The 18,109-nt window shown below is 35.2% G+C and overlaps 3 protein-coding genes across 4 annotated transcripts; all 3 read left to right on the top strand.

Moving 5' to 3' along the window:
• Positions 1–4,121: 4,121 nt before the first annotated feature.
• Positions 4,122–7,256, top strand: LOC9321674 (probable pectate lyase 9). 2 transcript variants are annotated; one of them, XM_021030282.1, is made up of 7 exons: positions 4,122–4,455; positions 4,730–4,783; positions 5,121–5,201; positions 5,587–6,229; positions 6,307–6,410; positions 6,502–6,634; positions 6,712–7,256. In XM_021030282.1, the coding sequence occupies exons 1-7, from the start codon at positions 4,349–4,351 to the stop codon at positions 6,934–6,936; spliced, it is 1,347 nt and encodes a 448-aa protein (XP_020885941.1). In that variant the 5' UTR covers positions 4,122–4,348; the 3' UTR covers positions 6,937–7,256. The 2 variants fall into 2 exon arrangements, with proteins under 2 accessions (XP_020885941.1, XP_002885608.1); XM_002885562.2 differs by having other exon boundaries at positions 4,123–4,455; positions 6,496–6,634.
• Positions 7,257–10,727: 3,471 nt separating this feature from the next.
• LOC9321673 (receptor-like protein kinase 2) lies at positions 10,728–14,849 on the top strand. Its single transcript, XM_021030273.1, has 2 exons — positions 10,728–13,924; positions 14,123–14,849. The coding sequence occupies exons 1-2, from the start codon at positions 11,032–11,034 to the stop codon at positions 14,650–14,652; spliced, it is 3,423 nt and encodes a 1,140-aa protein (XP_020885932.1). The 5' UTR covers positions 10,728–11,031; the 3' UTR covers positions 14,653–14,849.
• A 1,001-nt stretch (positions 14,850–15,850) lies between these two features.
• LOC9319540 (FAM10 family protein At4g22670) lies at positions 15,851–16,561 on the top strand. The gene has a single exon (XM_002885560.2). The coding sequence runs from the start codon at positions 15,866–15,868 to the stop codon at positions 16,358–16,360; it is 495 nt and encodes a 164-aa protein (XP_002885606.2). The 5' UTR covers positions 15,851–15,865; the 3' UTR covers positions 16,361–16,561.
• Positions 16,562–18,109: the final 1,548 nt, after the last annotated feature.

Here is an 18,109-nt window from a genome sequence, read left to right as displayed (position 1 = left end):
TCTACAGATTCAAGGACAAAGTGACAGACAACCCATTCACCATCTGATTTTTGGAAACATTGATTTGAGTAAGACACTCTTAATTCTGCCCTTCAATGTTAATATAGCAATTTTTTATATATTTTCGTCGAATCTATAGGCTTCTCTGCTGAAATTGATCCAGTGAGTTCCTGAATTTGGAGTCTGGAGCTGAAATTGATGGATAAGAAACTGGAGTTGGTGAAAGTTCAGAAGCTTGAATTTATGATTGTGTTTAGAGCATCGCCTGGATTCCCGCCGCCGACGGTGTTCTTGCTTTTTGTAGTGGCGATAAAATCGTACGGATCTGGGAGCAGACTTCCAAAACTAAAGATCTCCAAAATCAACACTTTCAACATCCAAAAGCGATAAATTGCAGACATTTTCGTCAAAGAATGGCCAAGAATTTGGATATCAGGAAAAAAATGTTTCAATAAGTGATATGAGAAAAAAAACAGAGAAAAAGCAAACTTTGTTTTCTTAAAGCTTTTCTGTTTTGGACGAAATTAATGCCGTTTCTAAAGCCTTTGCTTTTATTGATTATTGAACCGAGAGCTAAACCAACTAAACCAAGAGAATTAAGTTTATTTAATGTCAAACCAATAACGTAATAACATGGTAACGTCTTACGGATTGTCGGTTTGGCGAAGTGGTGCTTTTGTTTATTAGTGTGGAATCATAACGTTTGCTGTGATTTTGAGATCGTAAAATTTGACATGAGATTAGTTCTTGAACCAAGTAAAAAAAAAATCCACAGATTTCTTATATAAAATGCTGCTTATATATTTATATAGAGACTACACTTTTGTTTGAGTCATTATTGATGAGAATTAATATTATACATTAGTTTTTATGAAACAAAGTTATAAAAATAATATTAATATGTAAATTCAACTAATATTCGATGCTTCAAGTACGTATATATATAACAAACTTACAATAAAAAAAATATCCTGCGGCGGAACGCGGGTTTTGCCCTAGTACCGTTTAATTATTACCGATCAAACTCTTGTCGAGAAAGAACCCGAATACCTATAACATTCAACTGTACTATCAAGTGTGAGCTAGATAGAATAACAAAAAGATAATCCACCAAAAAGTGATTGGTCAGTACAAATCGCAAGAGAATCAAAAAAAAAAAATCGCAAGTCGTGAATCCAAAGATATAAAAGAAGATGGTCCTTCTTCTTATGTTCCTTATTACATTTTTTTTTTTTTTTTTTGCTAAACTGTAAATATTCATATTAATGAAAAGTTGGGTAATACAAAAGTTTCCCCTTTACATTGGTACCTTGGCAAAAAGAAATAAAAACAAGGTAGCAAAATTTCTTATTACATACAGAGAATCATCTAAGATTCGTAAGCAAAGACATTTTTACAAGACTGGTCAAAGTCTTTGCGTGCATGTTCTTTAGCTTTGATTTTCCGCCTGAAAATCTACCACTTGTTCTTGACTTTATTCTTGATAGAACAGAATCGGTACTACTGATCTAACCGACGTAATCTGACACTTTACTCTATTTTGGTTTTGTGACAAAATATATTTTGAAAAGATTTGTTTTTTTTTTTTGTGGTCCGTGATATCTTATACCATTGTTCTTTGCTATATAGACGAGTCTAAATTCAGTCCCTCTTTCCAAAATGATTACGGAGACAAACACATGATAATCCACAACTTTGAAAGTAAATAAAGTTTACCTCTTGCGTTTAACCAAAGTTTATTGGAAGCTGAAAAATAAAAATGCATAAAATCAAAGAAATGCTTAAATTTGTGATTGGTGGGACTAATGTTACAAATAGAATCGCTAGATGCTAATATATTGTGTATGTACCAAGTTATAATTTATAAGAATGCATGACTTTGTGACTTAGGTGGTACCCTTTTTTCTTATTTACAAAACTCCAATATATAAGAATGGTATATATATATGTAATGTACCAAGTTCTTATTTAAATATATTACCAAGTTATAATTTTTTTTTTTTCGTTTTGATTTGTTATCCACTTTGATTCCATCCGAAAGATATGAATAAGCAAGCACTACGAAACAACCCACTCTAAAGAGAAAAGCAATACATGTTCGAAACCCGTTAAATCAAAAACTCTAAAATTTGAAAACGATCATCGACCTACTCTGCATAAACAAACATATATAAATATAAATGGTTCCTTTTATGTATAACAAAGCTTGTAAAAATTGCAGTAACGAATTCTATTTTAAGCTATTAAAAATCTCAATTTTTTACAGAAATTTAAATTTTAAAATTATGATATCAAACAGAATAGTTTTATTTTAGTTTCTCGATTTTATATTTATTACAATGCGGACGGGATCCCCTATCCCCTAGAAATATGAAGTTTTAACATATATCCAACTAGTTATGAAAACATAAACAGATTATAAATATGTTAATGCAAACTGAACACAACGGATTATAAATATCACCAAGAAAATAAAATCAGGCAATATATAAATAAAAGATTAAATGAATATCGATATTTACACAATCACTTGAAAAATTTCGGTATCTAATATTGTATCTTGAGGTTCACACTGATCTCATTTAGAGAATGTTTTTTCAAGTGACTAAAATTAGTAACGATTTGCATATTCTACATTACTTGCTTTAACCACATCTACCCAATTCCTATAAGAAGAAAACATGAAAACTGATTAATATAACCAAAATAGTAAGGCGTAAACTTATTAAGAAACGCGTCTTAGTTACCTGGTTTTAGGTTCCTTAATGCTTGCTTACTCCATATCATAAAGTTTGTATATAGGAATAGGAGTAATGCCTAATATGGAAATTGGAAAACGAAAATTGCATTTCTTCTATTGGTTGTAGTCAGCTTAACATCTTTATTAGTAGACATTCATCTTTACAATTATATAGGTATACTATATAAATGATACCCTAAGAAAGTCAAGTGACTTCTCTAGTCATGGACGGTTAAGGATATGCCTTAAATTTTGTAGGAATTTAGCATATTACAAAAATGCTTTTTCTATTGTTGCTGAAGCATCGTCAGATTTTGGAATGGGTCTCTAAAGTTTATTTCAATTATTAGGTTTTGTGAGTGAAAGTTTTCAGTAATAAAAAGTTTAGGTTATATATGTAATAAAAAGTTTCAGATTGGCCGATCATCAATAGAGAATTATGATAGGCGGTGATCCGAAGCATAAAAAAATGGTTTCATGCGAAAAATGCAATGAAAATGAAAAGAACACACATAAAATTAGGGCAGAATTGAAGGATTAACAAATGCTTGTGAGTAGAAAATCCCATAATCCGGCATACCCCAAATCTTCTCTATATATTATCTTTTTAGAATGTTTTATCCTCTAATATTGACCAATAAAAAAAAAGATTGGATGAAATACCAATAGGTATTTTGATTTAAAAAAGGAAAAAGGAGGATAATTACTAGATTAGCCCAAAAAGGGTTTTACTGTTGTTGGAGATACAATCCAAGTCCCACATCGGAAGTTTGATGGGACAATCAATAATATATAAAGGGTTAGGGCCAATCCACTAATTGCCAATTGGTTTTCAGTTGGAAGCCCAGAATTAGCCCAAATTTAACATGGTATCAGAGCCCAAGATTCAAATTCTGGTGGACCTAGAAAAGTGGATACGGACATACCTCAAACCCGAGTAATGGGGGCCCGAGAAAGGGGCTTATTATCGATCCGAGTGAGGGATCGAGGAGGTGTGTTAAGATCCATGTGGTCCTTGGATTGAAGGGGAGATTATTGGAGATACAATCCAAGTCCCACATCGGAAGTTTGATGGGACAATCAATAATATATAAAGGGTTAGGGCCAATCCACTAATTGTCAATTGGTTTTTAGTTGGAAGCCCAGAATTAGCCCAAATTTAACATTTACTACTAGAGTAGCACACAAAATTCGTAATTTTGTAGGTCAATTCAGTCATTTCTATCTCTAAAATAGCTTTGTAGAAAATAGAGGACTATGGAGGATGTAGAAATGTAACCAAGTACAATGGTTTTTACTTTACTTTTACTTTTAGAAGATTTTAGTAATGACGTTTGGTTACATTAACAGCGTTAAAATAAAGTTTATCCCATTTCAATGGCAAAAATATTGTGACCCTAACTAGAGTAAAGTTCCCGTTTAGTAGCGGCGTCATTTGACGACGACGTTAACGTTTGTTACGCAGTATAAATAACGAATGACGGTTTTCTTGGACCTTGTGCACTCTCTGTCACTCTCACTCGTCTTCTTTCTCTCCTTTTCTCTTTTGTTTGCACGTAAAAAAAAAGTGAGTGAGAAACTTTCAGAACCCTAAAAGAAGCTGGTACAATGGCGTCTCAGAAATTGGCTTGTCTTTGCTTCGGTGTGCTTCTCATCTTCGTCGTGTGTGTTCTCACAGCCACGAATCTTCGGAACAAGGAAATCTCTCGATCAAGGTACCTAAATATCTATGCTCTTGTCTCGAGTTCACATTAAAGCTACATCTTTCCATGTTTCCTCTGTTTTTTAAGCATTATCATGTTTGGTTTGAAAATGTGAACACTTGACTTAAACAAAAAAATTATGTACGTAACTGTTAAATTTCAGCTGATTTTTCCGATTTTTTTTATAACGTATAATTCTTTCGGCTACTAACTGGATTTAAGCTAAGGATTCTGTACTAACTTGTTTTTTTTTTTTCTCGGAATTTTTTTCTTTCTTTCTTTCTAGGAAGCTGAAAACAGAGGATTCACAGAGCTTTAACAGTTCCGCAATGGCGACTAGGTAACAGAGAATCACACCATCTTTTAGCAGTCGATTCCAAACGGCAGATGCATTTTTAACCGTTGGATTAACCGAAATTTACCCCATTGTTGAGTTTTCTAAACATTTATAGATTTTAATCCTAAAAAAGTATCATGATAATGCTAGAAGGAAAAAAAAAAAAAAAAAGGGATCCAACGGTTGAGATCTAGATGCCTCGGATCCATATTTTTATTAAGAACGAAAAGGTTATGGAAGTTAGTAAATGTGGTTTATAACTTGCGTGTGAAAATGATTTTAGAGAAGTTTGTTTTTTGTTGTGTTTGGTAATGAATTTGTGGTTGGTTGCGTCATTCAGGCTTGATGGTGTAAAGTTGAATGAACACGCAGTTACTGATCCAGACAAAGTTGCTCATGAGGTCTCTAAGCTTATTCACATGTGAGTTTTTATGTTTCTCTCCCTACAACGCAAATGCTATGTGAATGCATCTATTTCTATTCCTTTGGAATGTTTGTTTCTTTCCTAAATTAGAAATTCTTCTGCACTAGTCGTAACGTCTTTTATGAGAAAGGGAAATATACAATCTTAGTAACATTTTGACTAAGAAAATTTCAAACTTCGATTGGTTGGAGTCATTCATGAATGAGAGTTAGTGATGTTATTGGTCGTGTGCGATAGGGACTTTGTGGAGAAAACAATACAGATTTGTCTGCTCATTTACTAAGTGTTTTTCATGAGAAAAGATACACTTTTAGTAGTAGTGATATTTATCAGCATAAGATAGATAAAGAAATAAACATTTTGCCAACCTTTTAAATTACAGGAGTGAACAGAACATCACTGCAAGGAGGAAGCTTGGATTCTTTTCTTGTGGAAATGGCAATCTAATAGATGATTGTTGGCGTTGCGACCGCAACTGGAACAAGAACCGTAAACACCTCGCGGATTGTGGGATGGGTTTTGGAAGTAAAGCTAATGGTGGTCGTAATGGAAGTTACTATGTGGTCACTGACCCGAGTGATGAGGACGTTGTAAATCCAAAGCCAGGAACTTTACGCCACGCCGTGATCCAGGTTGAGCCATTATGGATCATCTTTAAAAGAGACATGGTGATAAAGTTGAAACAAGAACTGATCATGAACAGTTTCAAGACCATTGATGCTCGTGGTGCTAACGTCCATATTGCCAATGGTGCTTGCATAACAATCCAGTTTATAACCAATGTTATCATTCATGGCTTGCACATTCACGATTGCAAGAGAACGGGGAATGTAACTGTCAGAAGCTCGCCAAGTCACGCCGGGTTTAGGGGAACGGCTGATGGTGATGCTATTAATATATTTGGGTCAAGTCATATTTGGATCGACCACAACTCTCTCTCTCACTGTACTGATGGTCTTGTTGATGTTGTCATGGGTTCTACTGCCATTACCATTTCCAATAACCATTTCACTCACCACGATGAGGTCAATCAAACAGCTAAAGTCTTCTCCTTTATTTTTGTAAAACTCTGTTTTTCTTGATCATGAAATTGTGTGAACAGGTGATGTTGCTAGGGCACAAAGACTCGTACACACAAGACAAGCTGATGCAAGTGACAGTTGCGTACAACCATTTTGGAGAGGGGCTTATACAGAGAATGCCAAGGTACATCTACAATGTCACATTGTGTTTAATTAGGCGTATAACTTGCACTACAAGTTAAGAAAGACATTTGAGTATTTCTATGTAGGTGCAGGCATGGTTATTTCCATGTGGTTAACAACGATTACACACACTGGAAAATGTATGCTGTTGGAGGAAGTGCAAACCCAACTATAAACAGTCAAGGCAATAGATATGCTGCTCCCAATAACCGCTCCGCCAAGGAGGTTCGATTCTTCCGTGTTTTTGCTTGCTTATAAACAGAGAAAATGGATCTTTAACTCCAAAATATGAAACTGGACAGGTGACAAAAAGATTAGACACAAAAACAAATGAGTGGATGAAGTGGAATTGGAGATCAGAAAAAGACCTTCTAGTGAATGGAGCCTTTTTTACACCATCAGGGGAAGGAGCATCAGCAGACTATGCACAAACTTTAAGCTTACCGGCTAAATCAGCCTCAATGGTGGACTCAATCACTGCTAGTGCAGGTGCACTTGGTTGCCGCAGAGGCAAACCTTGCTACTAGTAAAACATCACTCTCTCAAACTATTATTAGTTTAAGTATACAAAAAAAAACCTAACCCCTTTCACACGTATTAGCAAGTGTGCAAAGCTTTTTTCTTCTTTTGAATGGTAGAGAGTTTGGTCAACCTCGGCTTGACAATATATGAGCAAGCACAAGAAGCGTTGATCCATTCTCCAATCCTCTGTGTTTTTTACCTATTGGTTTTAATTTGGGGTTTACGAGGTCTTCTTTTTTTTTTAATCTATCACCCCTTACGGTGTTTGGTTAGTGATTTGTAGGAAAAAATACATTTGCTAATGAAATTAAGACAGTTGATTGCTTGTGATGTTTGCAGCTAAAGATAGTAGATGATTTGTTTTGTTCTTCTATGTTCTGTTCCATGTGTTTTTGCAGTTGATTTGGATGAGGAGTGAGATTACTTGGTAAACTAGTGGGCCTAGATCCGGTTAAGATAGGCCCATCAGTAGCCCATTATGTTTCCTCTTAAACTTAAGGTCCTCTGAGAATATCTTATTCCCTTTTAAAATAAGCCGAATTCTAAGTTTGATTGACTCCTTCAAAAGTTAATTAGTACGTGTTGTTTTTCAAAATACTAAAAACAATTATATAATCTTAAACAGAAAGTTAAGTATAATCTTTAATTACTCATTAGCTTATATATAAAATTGAGGGAGTAAGTAAGTGGTAATGTTAAAAAGAAAAAGAACATTTTGGGAAAATAAACAAAAACATGGAGAGATTCGCACAAGGAGAGACTCTCGAGGCAAAGACCCTTGAAACAAGGCAACACAGTATTTCTTTATTTCTAAAACTGCGCCGTTTAAGACTCTTATGGTCTTTTTCTCCTTTATTTCTTTTGTTTACTTGTAATAATGGCTCATGGTGCGCTAATTATTTTATGCACTTTGCTTAAGTTATTTAATCTTTTCAAAAGTATATGAATATATGATGGAAAAATATTTCAATGTCTGTCATGTGCCGGTAAATAAAAATCCATAGTTCACACTTTGCATACATACTTACTAATTTATGTATTTTTTGGAAAATAAATACAACTAAACAAGAACAAAATTATGACAGAAAAATATGAGCACATGTTTTGGAAAAAGTAAGTAGAAGGAAAGCAATGATCATAGGATGTAATAAACTCGATATTTGATATGATAAAATGCTACTAATAAGTAATAAGAGAATAAAAATACAATTTGGGAATTTAATTTAATCAAATTGGAGTTTTAAAAAAAAAAGATTAAAGTAAAATAAAGGTAAGAATCATGAGAATGGAAAATTAGGGTAGGTGAGAACGAGTGAGGCTTGGTGTGGTCACGTGAGGTATCCTCAAAATCAGGGATTGTTGTTTTGTCCTCTACACTCCCCTCCCTATACCTAAACCCACTCATTTGCTTAACCTATTTCTTAATACTCACTCTGTTTTAAAATATAGGGCGTTTTAGCTAAAAACACGCCAATTAAGAAGATCTACTTTTTAAAAGTTCAACCAATCATAATACTGCATAATAAAATAATAAAAAAATATTAAAGTAATATATAATTTGCATAGAAACTTGAAAACGACTTATATTTTGAAATAAAAAAGTTTCTCCAAAACGTCTTATATTTTGAAACGGAGGGAGTATTATTTTAGTAAGTTTTCTATCACAAGTACTCTCTTTCTTTTTGCATACGTTTTTTGGTCAACATTTTATATAACTATAAGCTTTAAAATCTGCTACTGGTGTTTATTTTAAATATATGAATAGAAATTTGACAACAAGTCAAGCTACATCTTAAAATATTTTTGAAAAAGAGGTAATAGAAACTCGGAAAGGAAACATAATAAACACGAGATTATTTTAATGATTTTATTTCTCATATTGTATATGTATGCGTAGTTTCAGGATCAATTAGATAACTAACCAATAGAAATGGGAAAAAAATATGAAAATTCATTGGATCTAGCAAAGGGTTCAAGTCTAGTCATCCTAAATCAAAGGATTCTTAATGTGTGTAGCAAGAGAGCAATAAAATATTTGTTGTTCTCTTTGTTTTAAAATATAAGGCGTTTTGGAGAATTTTTTTTGTTTCACAATACAAGTCGTTTTCAAATTTCTATGCAAATTATATACTCCCTCTGTTCCTAGATATTTGATGTTTTAGAGTTTTAGTTTGTTCCACAAAGTTTGATTTTTTAGGTTTTTGTTTTATTTTTTATTGATTAAAATTAATATATCGTAAACTTCAAGACGTAATGATTTACTGTTTTCTAATACTATTGATTCAAAGTTATTAAAAAATATTTAGTATAAAAAAGTAATTGACAAATAATTAAACAATGATTGTTTTTTAATATATGTGAAAACTCTAGAACATCAATCTTTTAGGAACAGAGGGAGTATGACTTTAATATTTTATAATTATTTTTATTATGCAGTCTTTTTTATGATTGGCCGGATTTTTAAAAAATAGATCTTTTTAATCAGCGTGTTTTTAGCTAAAACGCTTTATATTTTGAAACGGAGGAAATATATGACTATAGAGTAACCTTTTCTTTGTTTTTCTTTCTTAAGATTACATTTCGGTTCAAAGTTTTATATTCTATTGGTTTTACTTAAAGTCAAGAAGATAACAACTATAGAAAGAAACAGTAAGCTACTAGAGTATTACTTAACTTATCCAATAAAATATACTCAAGCAAAAAACAAAGGGAATAAAAATGAATCACCGATTCAACCACTTGCTTGGGGTTTGAGCAAACGCACTCGTTTACTGTAAGTGGATTAAGCTATAAATAATTTCCTTAAAACAATCTTAACTCCAACAGTAACATAAATAAAAATATTTATACCCATAAGGCCATAAATATACCTAAGCATATCAGACGGCTAATGAGTTCAGTAAATTCAAAACTGTTGGAATCTCGATGATAGTATGAGCTACTAGTTAATTTTGTATAAACTAAGATGTTATATATTAGTAGATAAAACATTCTATCTCGAAGTAATATTTACACTTTTCAAATAATTAGGCCTAATTTGGCTTGTTTTAGTTTTACTTCATCTTAGTTATAAGAGATCAAACTAAACTTATGTAATTTTTACTTTACGTCAACCACATGATTAGATCGAAAACTAGAAATATTCGAAAAAGTGGAAGTAAAATAAGAAATAAGTATATACGTTACACAATTCACCTAAACTATAAGTTACAATGCACATACCCAACAATAAGCATATACATAGATAACTATGTTCTATAATCCTAGCTATATGATAATCTGGTTTCTTTCTTTTTTGTATGGAATTTTGTATATATCCTCAAAATCATAACTTGTGGTTCTTTTGTATGCATTTATCATATTTCGTCTACAAATTTTTATAAATATATATATATATTTTTTTCTGAAGCAATGGTATTCCATATATAGGATACAAAATATATGTGTTGCTCAGGTCATCTTTTAACTTGTAAATATATTTTAAATTTATATTTTTATAAAATCTATATAGATTAGAAATTATATATAATAAAAAATAGAATATATCTCCATATTGAAGAGTAGCATTTTAATTAATCCAATTTTTTTCGGTTACCTTTACAAATTCGTTAACAAAATATATTAGACTATTTTACTTGATATATCACTTTAAGACTATTTCGTTTTGTTAGATAAGTTTCTACTCTCCACGCAATGTATATGTGTATAAATAAGAAATTAATACTTTTTGTATTCGTATAACAATAATACTAAAATATACTAGTAAGTAAAGAAGAGATAGGGCATAATAGGTGAGGTGGCAAAGAGGTGGGGTGGTGCAGTTTTGTTGATCTCAAGGCATTGTGTTTCCCTATTTTCCTTTGTACTCTTTCTCCTCTCTTAAATCGCCACTCCATTATTTTAGATTTTGATAAAACACACACACACACGTATTAGAAGAACTTAAACCCTCTTATGTTCTCTTCCTATGCTTGAGTTTAATTCAAGCAAGAAACAGATATCGAGAGAAGAGTAAGCACAGAGATTGAGAGAAAGAAGGCACCAAACCCTAAATGGGTCTAAACCCAAGATTTTAAACTTCTTTTCGTATTTTGAGGCAAATGTCTCTTCATTCCTTAATCTTCTTCTCTTCTTCTTCATTTCTCTTCTCTTTCTTCTTCTTCTTCATCTTTTGTTTCTCTCTCTCTGATGCAGAGCAAAACCCGGAAGCTTCTATTCTCTACTCATGGCTTCACTCTTCTTCTCCTACACCTTCTTCTCTTCCTCTCTTCAACTGGAACTCTATAGACAACACTCCTTGCGACAACTGGACTTTTATTACTTGTTCTCCTCAAGGTTTCGTCACCGACATCGACATTGAATCTGTCCCTCTTCAGCTCTCTTTACCGAAGAATCTCCCGGCGTTACGTTCTCTCCAGAAACTCACTATCTCTGGCGCTAATCTCACCGGAACTTTACCTGAGAGTCTCGGTGACTGCCTTGGTCTCACGGTTCTTGATCTTAGCTCTAATGGTTTAGTTGGTGACATTCCTTGGAGTTTAAGCAAGCTACGTAACCTAGAAACCCTAATCCTCAACTCTAACCAACTCACCGGAAAAATCCCACCAGATATCAGCAAGTGTTTGAAACTCAAGAGCTTGATTCTCTTCGACAATCTTCTCACCGGACCTATCCCGCTGGAGCTAGGGAAGCTCTCTGGCCTCGAAGTGATAAGAATAGGAGGAAACAAAGAAATCTCCGGCCAAATCCCACCGGAGATCGGAGATTGTTCCAATCTAACAGTTCTTGGTTTAGCTGAAACAAGCGTCTCCGGAAACTTGCCTTCTTCCTTAGGTAAGCTCAAGAAGCTACAAACACTCTCGATATACACAACAATGATAAGTGGAGAGATTCCTTCAGATTTAGGGAATTGCTCTGAGCTTGTTGATCTCTTCTTGTACGAGAATAGCTTGTCTGGTTCAATCCCTCGAGAAATCGGAAAGCTTTCTAAACTCGAACAGCTGTTTCTATGGCAGAACAGTCTCGTTGGTGGTATCCCTGAAGAAATAGGAAACTGCAGCAATCTCAAAATGATAGATTTGTCTTTAAATCTCCTCTCTGGTTCCATTCCAACCTCCATTGGGCGTTTGTCTTTTCTTGAAGAGTTTATGATCAGTGACAACAAAATCTCCGGTTCAATACCAACAACAATCTCGAACTGTTCGAGTCTTGTCCAGTTACAGCTCGATAAGAATCAGATTTCAGGTCTAATACCGTCCGAGCTTGGAACACTCACAAAGCTTACTCTGTTCTTTGCTTGGTCTAATCAGCTAGAAGGAAGCATCCCTCCCGGTTTAGCAGAATGTACTGATCTCCAAGCATTAGATTTGTCGCGTAATTCGCTAACCGGGACAATCCCTTCCGGTTTGTTTATGCTAAGGAACCTCACAAAGCTTCTTTTGATCTCAAACTCTCTGTCTGGTTTTATACCTCAAGAGATTGGTAATTGCAGCTCTTTGGTGAGATTGAGGTTAGGTTTCAACAGGATCACAGGAGAGATTCCCTCGGGTATTGGTTCGCTTAAGAAGCTAAACTTTCTCGATTTTTCGAGTAATAGGCTACATGGAAAGGTTCCTGATGAGATTGGAAGCTGCTCGGAGTTACAGATGATTGATCTCAGTAATAACTCTCTTGAAGGTTCTTTGCCTAATCCGGTTTCTTCTCTCTCCGGTTTACAAGTTCTTGATGTTTCAGCTAACCAGTTTTCAGGCAAGATTCCAGCGAGTTTGGGGCGGCTTGTGTCACTAAACAAACTAATCTTGAGCAAGAACTTGTTCTCCGGATCGATACCTACTTCTCTAGGGATGTGTTCAGGGCTTCAGCTTCTTGATCTTGGAAGCAACGAGCTCTCTGGTGAGATTCCTTCAGAGCTTGGAGATATCGAGAATCTTGAAATCGCGTTAAACCTGAGTAGTAACAGACTCACAGGGAAGATTCCTTCAAAGATTGCGTCTCTCAACAAGCTCTCGATTCTTGATCTCTCCCACAACATGCTTGAAGGAGATCTTGCTCCACTCGCCAATATCGAGAATCTCGTCTCTCTTAACATCTCTTACAATAGCTTCTCTGGTTATCTTCCAGACAACAAGCTTTTCAGACAATTACCTCTTCAAGATCTTGAAGGAAACAAAAAACTCTGCTCTTCTTCAACTCAAGATTCTTGCTTTCTCACCTATGGGAAGGGTAATGGACTTGGAGATGATGGTGATTCTTCTCGTACAAGAAAGCTTAGGTTAGCACTCGCTCTTTTGATCACCTTGACGGTTGTGTTGATGATTCTTGGTGCGGTTGCGGTTATTCGAGCCAGAAGGAACATCGAAAACGAAAGGGATTCTGAGCTTGGAGAAACATATAAATGGCAGTTCACACCATTTCAGAAGCTGAATTTCTCTGTAGATCAGATCATAAGATGTTTGGTTGAACCTAATGTGATTGGTAAAGGATGTTCAGGCGTAGTTTACCGCGCTGATGTGGACAATGGCGAGGTTATAGCCGTGAAGAAGCTTTGGCCAGCGATGGTTAATGGTGGTCACGATGAGAAGACCAAAAACGTGAGAGATTCGTTTTCAGCAGAAGTTAAGACACTTGGGACGATTAGACACAAGAACATAGTTCGGTTTCTCGGATGTTGTTGGAACCGAAACACGAGGCTTTTGATGTATGATTACATGCCTAATGGAAGCTTAGGGAGTTTGCTTCACGAGAGACGAGGGTCTTCGCTTGATTGGGATCTTAGATACAGAATCTTGCTTGGTGCAGCTCAAGGTTTAGCTTATTTACACCATGATTGCCTCCCACCCATTGTTCACCGCGATATCAAAGCCAACAACATCTTGATCGGTCTAGATTTCGAGCCTTACATTGCGGATTTTGGTTTAGCAAAGCTTGTTGATGAAGGTGATATTGGCCGGTGTTCTAATACCGTCGCTGGATCTTATGGTTACATTGCTCCAGGTATGTTCCTACGTTTATATTTCTGTGTATAAGCAACCGCGGTTTATTTAAGGCTAATGCAACATTTGCTAATATTAGGTTCACAATCATGAAAATTGTTAGTTAAGACTAGTCATGTAGTTAGATGTTTTCTTACGTTTTGGTTTCTGTTTTGCGTTACATATACATAAACCGGACCGGTTCTGTGTGTTTTTGCAGAGTATGGTTATAGCATGAAGATTACAGAGAAGAGTGATGTTTATAGCTACGGTGTAGTTGTTCTTGAAGTGTTGACCGGGAAACAACCTATAGATCCGACGGTACCAGAAGGGCTTCACTTAGTGGATTGGGTGAGGCAAAATAGGGGTAGCCTCGAAGTTCTTGATTCGACATTGAGATCAAGAACAGAAGCTGAGGCGGATGAGATGATGCAAGTGTTGGGAACTGCTTTGCTGTGTGTAAACTCATCTCCAGACGAGAGACCCACCATGAAAGACGTTGCGGCTATGCTGAAAGAGATCAAGCAAGAGCGTGAGGAGTACGCGAAAGTTGACTTGCTTCTCAAGAAATCTCCTCCGCCAACAACAACAATGCAAGAGGAAAGTCGTAAGAATGAGATGACGATGATCTCGGCGGCTGCGGCTTCGTCTTCTAAAGAGATGAGACGAGAAGAAAGATTAGTGAAGAGTAACAACACGAGTTTCTCTGCTTCTTTTCTGCTTTACTCTCCTTCTTCTTCAATCGAGTGATTTTAAGGTTTAAAGGTTACGTGAGAAGAAAGCTTTTGTGTGTTGTTTGAGAAATGGGCTTTTCTTTTCATTTTTTTAATTACCGTTTTAAATCTTTAGATTTGTGTTGTAAAAAAAGAAGAAGAATAGAACGAGAGAAGGTGAGTCAGTAATGTTATGGAATTGTGATTAGCAAAGGGTGACATGATATTGTACCTTTTTGGGTGGTTTGAAATCAATAATTTCTCTAGTTTTCTCTACAAAGTGTGACTTAAGATTGAATCTAGTTCTTTATAGTTTTCACTAATAAACACATACCTTCCAAAAACATATTAATATATTGATGCATAAAACAATTCTCCAAAAATTGATATTTCATGAGACTCTTGAATCAGTATAGACCATATTATTGGAACATTTGTTGGGTTACATACTTACATGCAACATAATATTGCATACCACTTGTGTTTGTATCTATTTTCTTCTTATAATTTATGTTTTCTTTCTTCGTGTGGCCAATTTTGCCACAATGAAAAAAGCATGTATTTGACACTTTTTGCATTTTTTTAACCTTGAACCTTTGATAAATTTTTTATCTTACTATAATTGTTGACACCACCAAATACATTTTTGAGAGCTAGAGCTGGTAAATACGTTTAGCTCGGTTTCCATTCATTATAATTTTTCTACATCAAAAGAATTGAAGATTGTTTCCCTCAATGAGACCATAATAAATTTACTCTTTTCTTTTTCACTTGAAACGACCCAACCACCGTTTGTCTTGGAAGAAGATGGATTGGAAATTTGTAAGTGAAAAAGTAAAAAGTCAATAAAGGTGAAGCAAAAACTATTTGTGTAAATGTTTATCGAATATAGCATTGACAATTGGCTATAAACTTCTGAAAGTACTGTTTCATTTCATTGGCTCAGTCTCTGCTACCTAAAGAGAGCGTTTTGGAAATTGGCTTAACTTTAATTAGAGTGATAAACGTTAAAGTCAAACGTATTAAAGTGATTTGTTTCAACGTATCAAAAAAATAAAAAATCGTTTTTTACTCTAGTGCATACGAAGCTCCCTATACATAAACCAGTACATTTCCCATAAAAGAGGACTGTCATGACCAATGATCATTGTGGACAAGACATTAACACTTTCTTCATCTTTAATTAAGTCTAAAACCAATTTATTATCTTCAACTGTAATCTGTCTCTTTCCTTCTATATAATTCCATGCATGCATGCATTCAAATCAAAACAGAACATCTCAACTCTGAACTCGTTTGAAATCTCTAAAGAATCGATAGTGCTAAACAAAATGGCAATGATGTTCTCATCAGTCACCAAAATCGTGCTTCTCTTTGCAGCTACGTTGCTTTTGGTCCACGCAAGTGCTCGCACTTTGCAGCAAACTCAGGATTTGCCTCTCCATGGAGGAGTCACTGCTCCTACCAAGGCTGAGTCTCCTATGGTCAATGCCCCTCTTGAGGACCAGAAGAACTTCATCTACGGCGGTGGAATTGGTGGTGTTGCCGGAGTTGGTGGATTCCTAGGGATGCCAGGTGGTGGAAGTGGTGGCACCGGCATGACATTGCCACTCCCGAGTGGGACGCCGCTCCTTGGTGGGGCTGGTGGGCTTGGTGGTTTAGGTGGTGCAATGGGGTTCCCTGGTGGACTCGGTGGTGGACCTAGTGGTGGTGGTGTTCCAAGCTCAAGCGGTGGTTCTCCTTAAGACAGATCAAGATGATTGGTCCTTATGTAGCTCCAAGATGTTTAGGAAGTAACGTTTTGTTTCGTTGTGTTTAAGCTTGAATCTTTAATGTTGTTTCTGTGTTTCCCTCCTCGTCTTTTCATCATCAGTTTATGGTTGAATGTTGTGTGTTGTGTTTCCTTGTTCGTGATTTCTTTAATAATATTTGTTTTTGTTTGAATACTGTGGTAAGTTTATAGAACTTTGGCATCATGTAGAAGTTGCAACTAAAGTGAGATATCACACAGAACTTTAGTCAATACGGCATCGTTTACAGTCTTGTAAGGCATCAAACATATCTCAACCAAAGGATCTTCTGATTCTTGTTGCTTAATAATTAAGGTCTTATCAAACATATCTCAACCAAAGGATCTTCTGATTCTTGTTGATTCTTGTTGCTTAATAATTAAGGCATCAAACATATCTCAACCAAAGGATCTTCTGATTCTTGTTACTAACAGTGTCCCATAAATGAAATTTTTTTTTTTTTTTTTGTATGAATGTAAAATTTATTCACCAAAAAAAGACGGTTTTACAATAAATGCAACATCAAGCTGAAAAAATCTGAGTTTTTGAGATGGATTATAAAGAAGAGAAAACTAGCGACTATGGGTTTGGAACCAATATCGCAGTCCGCCTTCATAAGTGGGTGAGCCCGTCGTAATTAAGGTGCTCAGCCGGTTACACGTTCTTGTCGATCAGTTTTGCTAGCATGGATGCTGGGGTTGGTGACTCGCCGTGTCGTCTCCCATTCCGTTCTCGCCATAGACTGTGGATAGAAATCTGAAACACATATCTCAAAACAAACAAATGTAGCTTTGAGGTAGATGGAGCCGTGAGTAAAGGAAGCAGAGTTTCCCATCGTGTTGTGTAGTGTTGCCCAAGCATGTCTCGTGTGAGAGCTGACCAGACGTGAGACGAATACGGACAGGAGAAAAAGAGGTGTTCTCTTGTTTCTATGTTCCCATCACACAAATTACAATCATAAATGAAATTTCTATATGTGATCTTATCGTAAACACTGATTACTTTTAGATTCTAATATAACCATGCAGAATTTTAATCCAGAATGAATTTTTGTACACTTATCTTGTGATCCCGGTGAAGATAACTAACCTAAGAACTTAGAGAGATTTCACATCAAACCTTACAACTACTACTTCAGAACTATATCATATGTCACAAACATTAGTCATATGCTCAATGCCGCAAACATGTTACACACAATGCACTCTAAAGATCCGTTCTCTATTTCATAAAACTCCTCAACTTCAGAACATGAACTTGTAAAATTTGCTGCTTGAGAAATATAAAATCCCAGCGGGTTTGGATCAACAGTACTCTTGACTGTTTAGGTCTATATATTATACTGGTGTAACACAGAAATAGCAAGATAAAGATTTTGATCTATAGTTTCATAAAAATATAAAACCAAAAACGAAATCAACCTGTATAAATTACATCCTAAAACCTGATTCAGATTTTCTTTACTTTTTCCTGTTGCCTTGTGCAGAGGAATCTCTTTGCTTTGCAGAGTTTTCTTCAATCAATTTCTTCCAGATAGGTTTCAATCTTTCTCTTGCAGCCGTGAGATCTCGCATTTTCTGATTCAACCGCCTTATGATCACAGGTAAAGCTCTTTGGTGATCTTCTGTCACTATTTCAAACATATCTCCACCATATAACATTTCCACACATCTGTAAAACTTCCCTCCAAGATCTTCCAGTTCC

The sequence above is a fragment of the Arabidopsis lyrata genome (genome assembly GCF_000004255.2).
Source record: "Arabidopsis lyrata subsp. lyrata unplaced genomic scaffold ARALYscaffold_3, whole genome shotgun sequence".
NCBI classification, from domain to species: domain Eukaryota; kingdom Viridiplantae; phylum Streptophyta; class Magnoliopsida; order Brassicales; family Brassicaceae; genus Arabidopsis; species Arabidopsis lyrata.
Note: the sequence above shows the minus strand (reverse complement) of the source record. Positions and strands in the feature narration are given on the sequence as shown.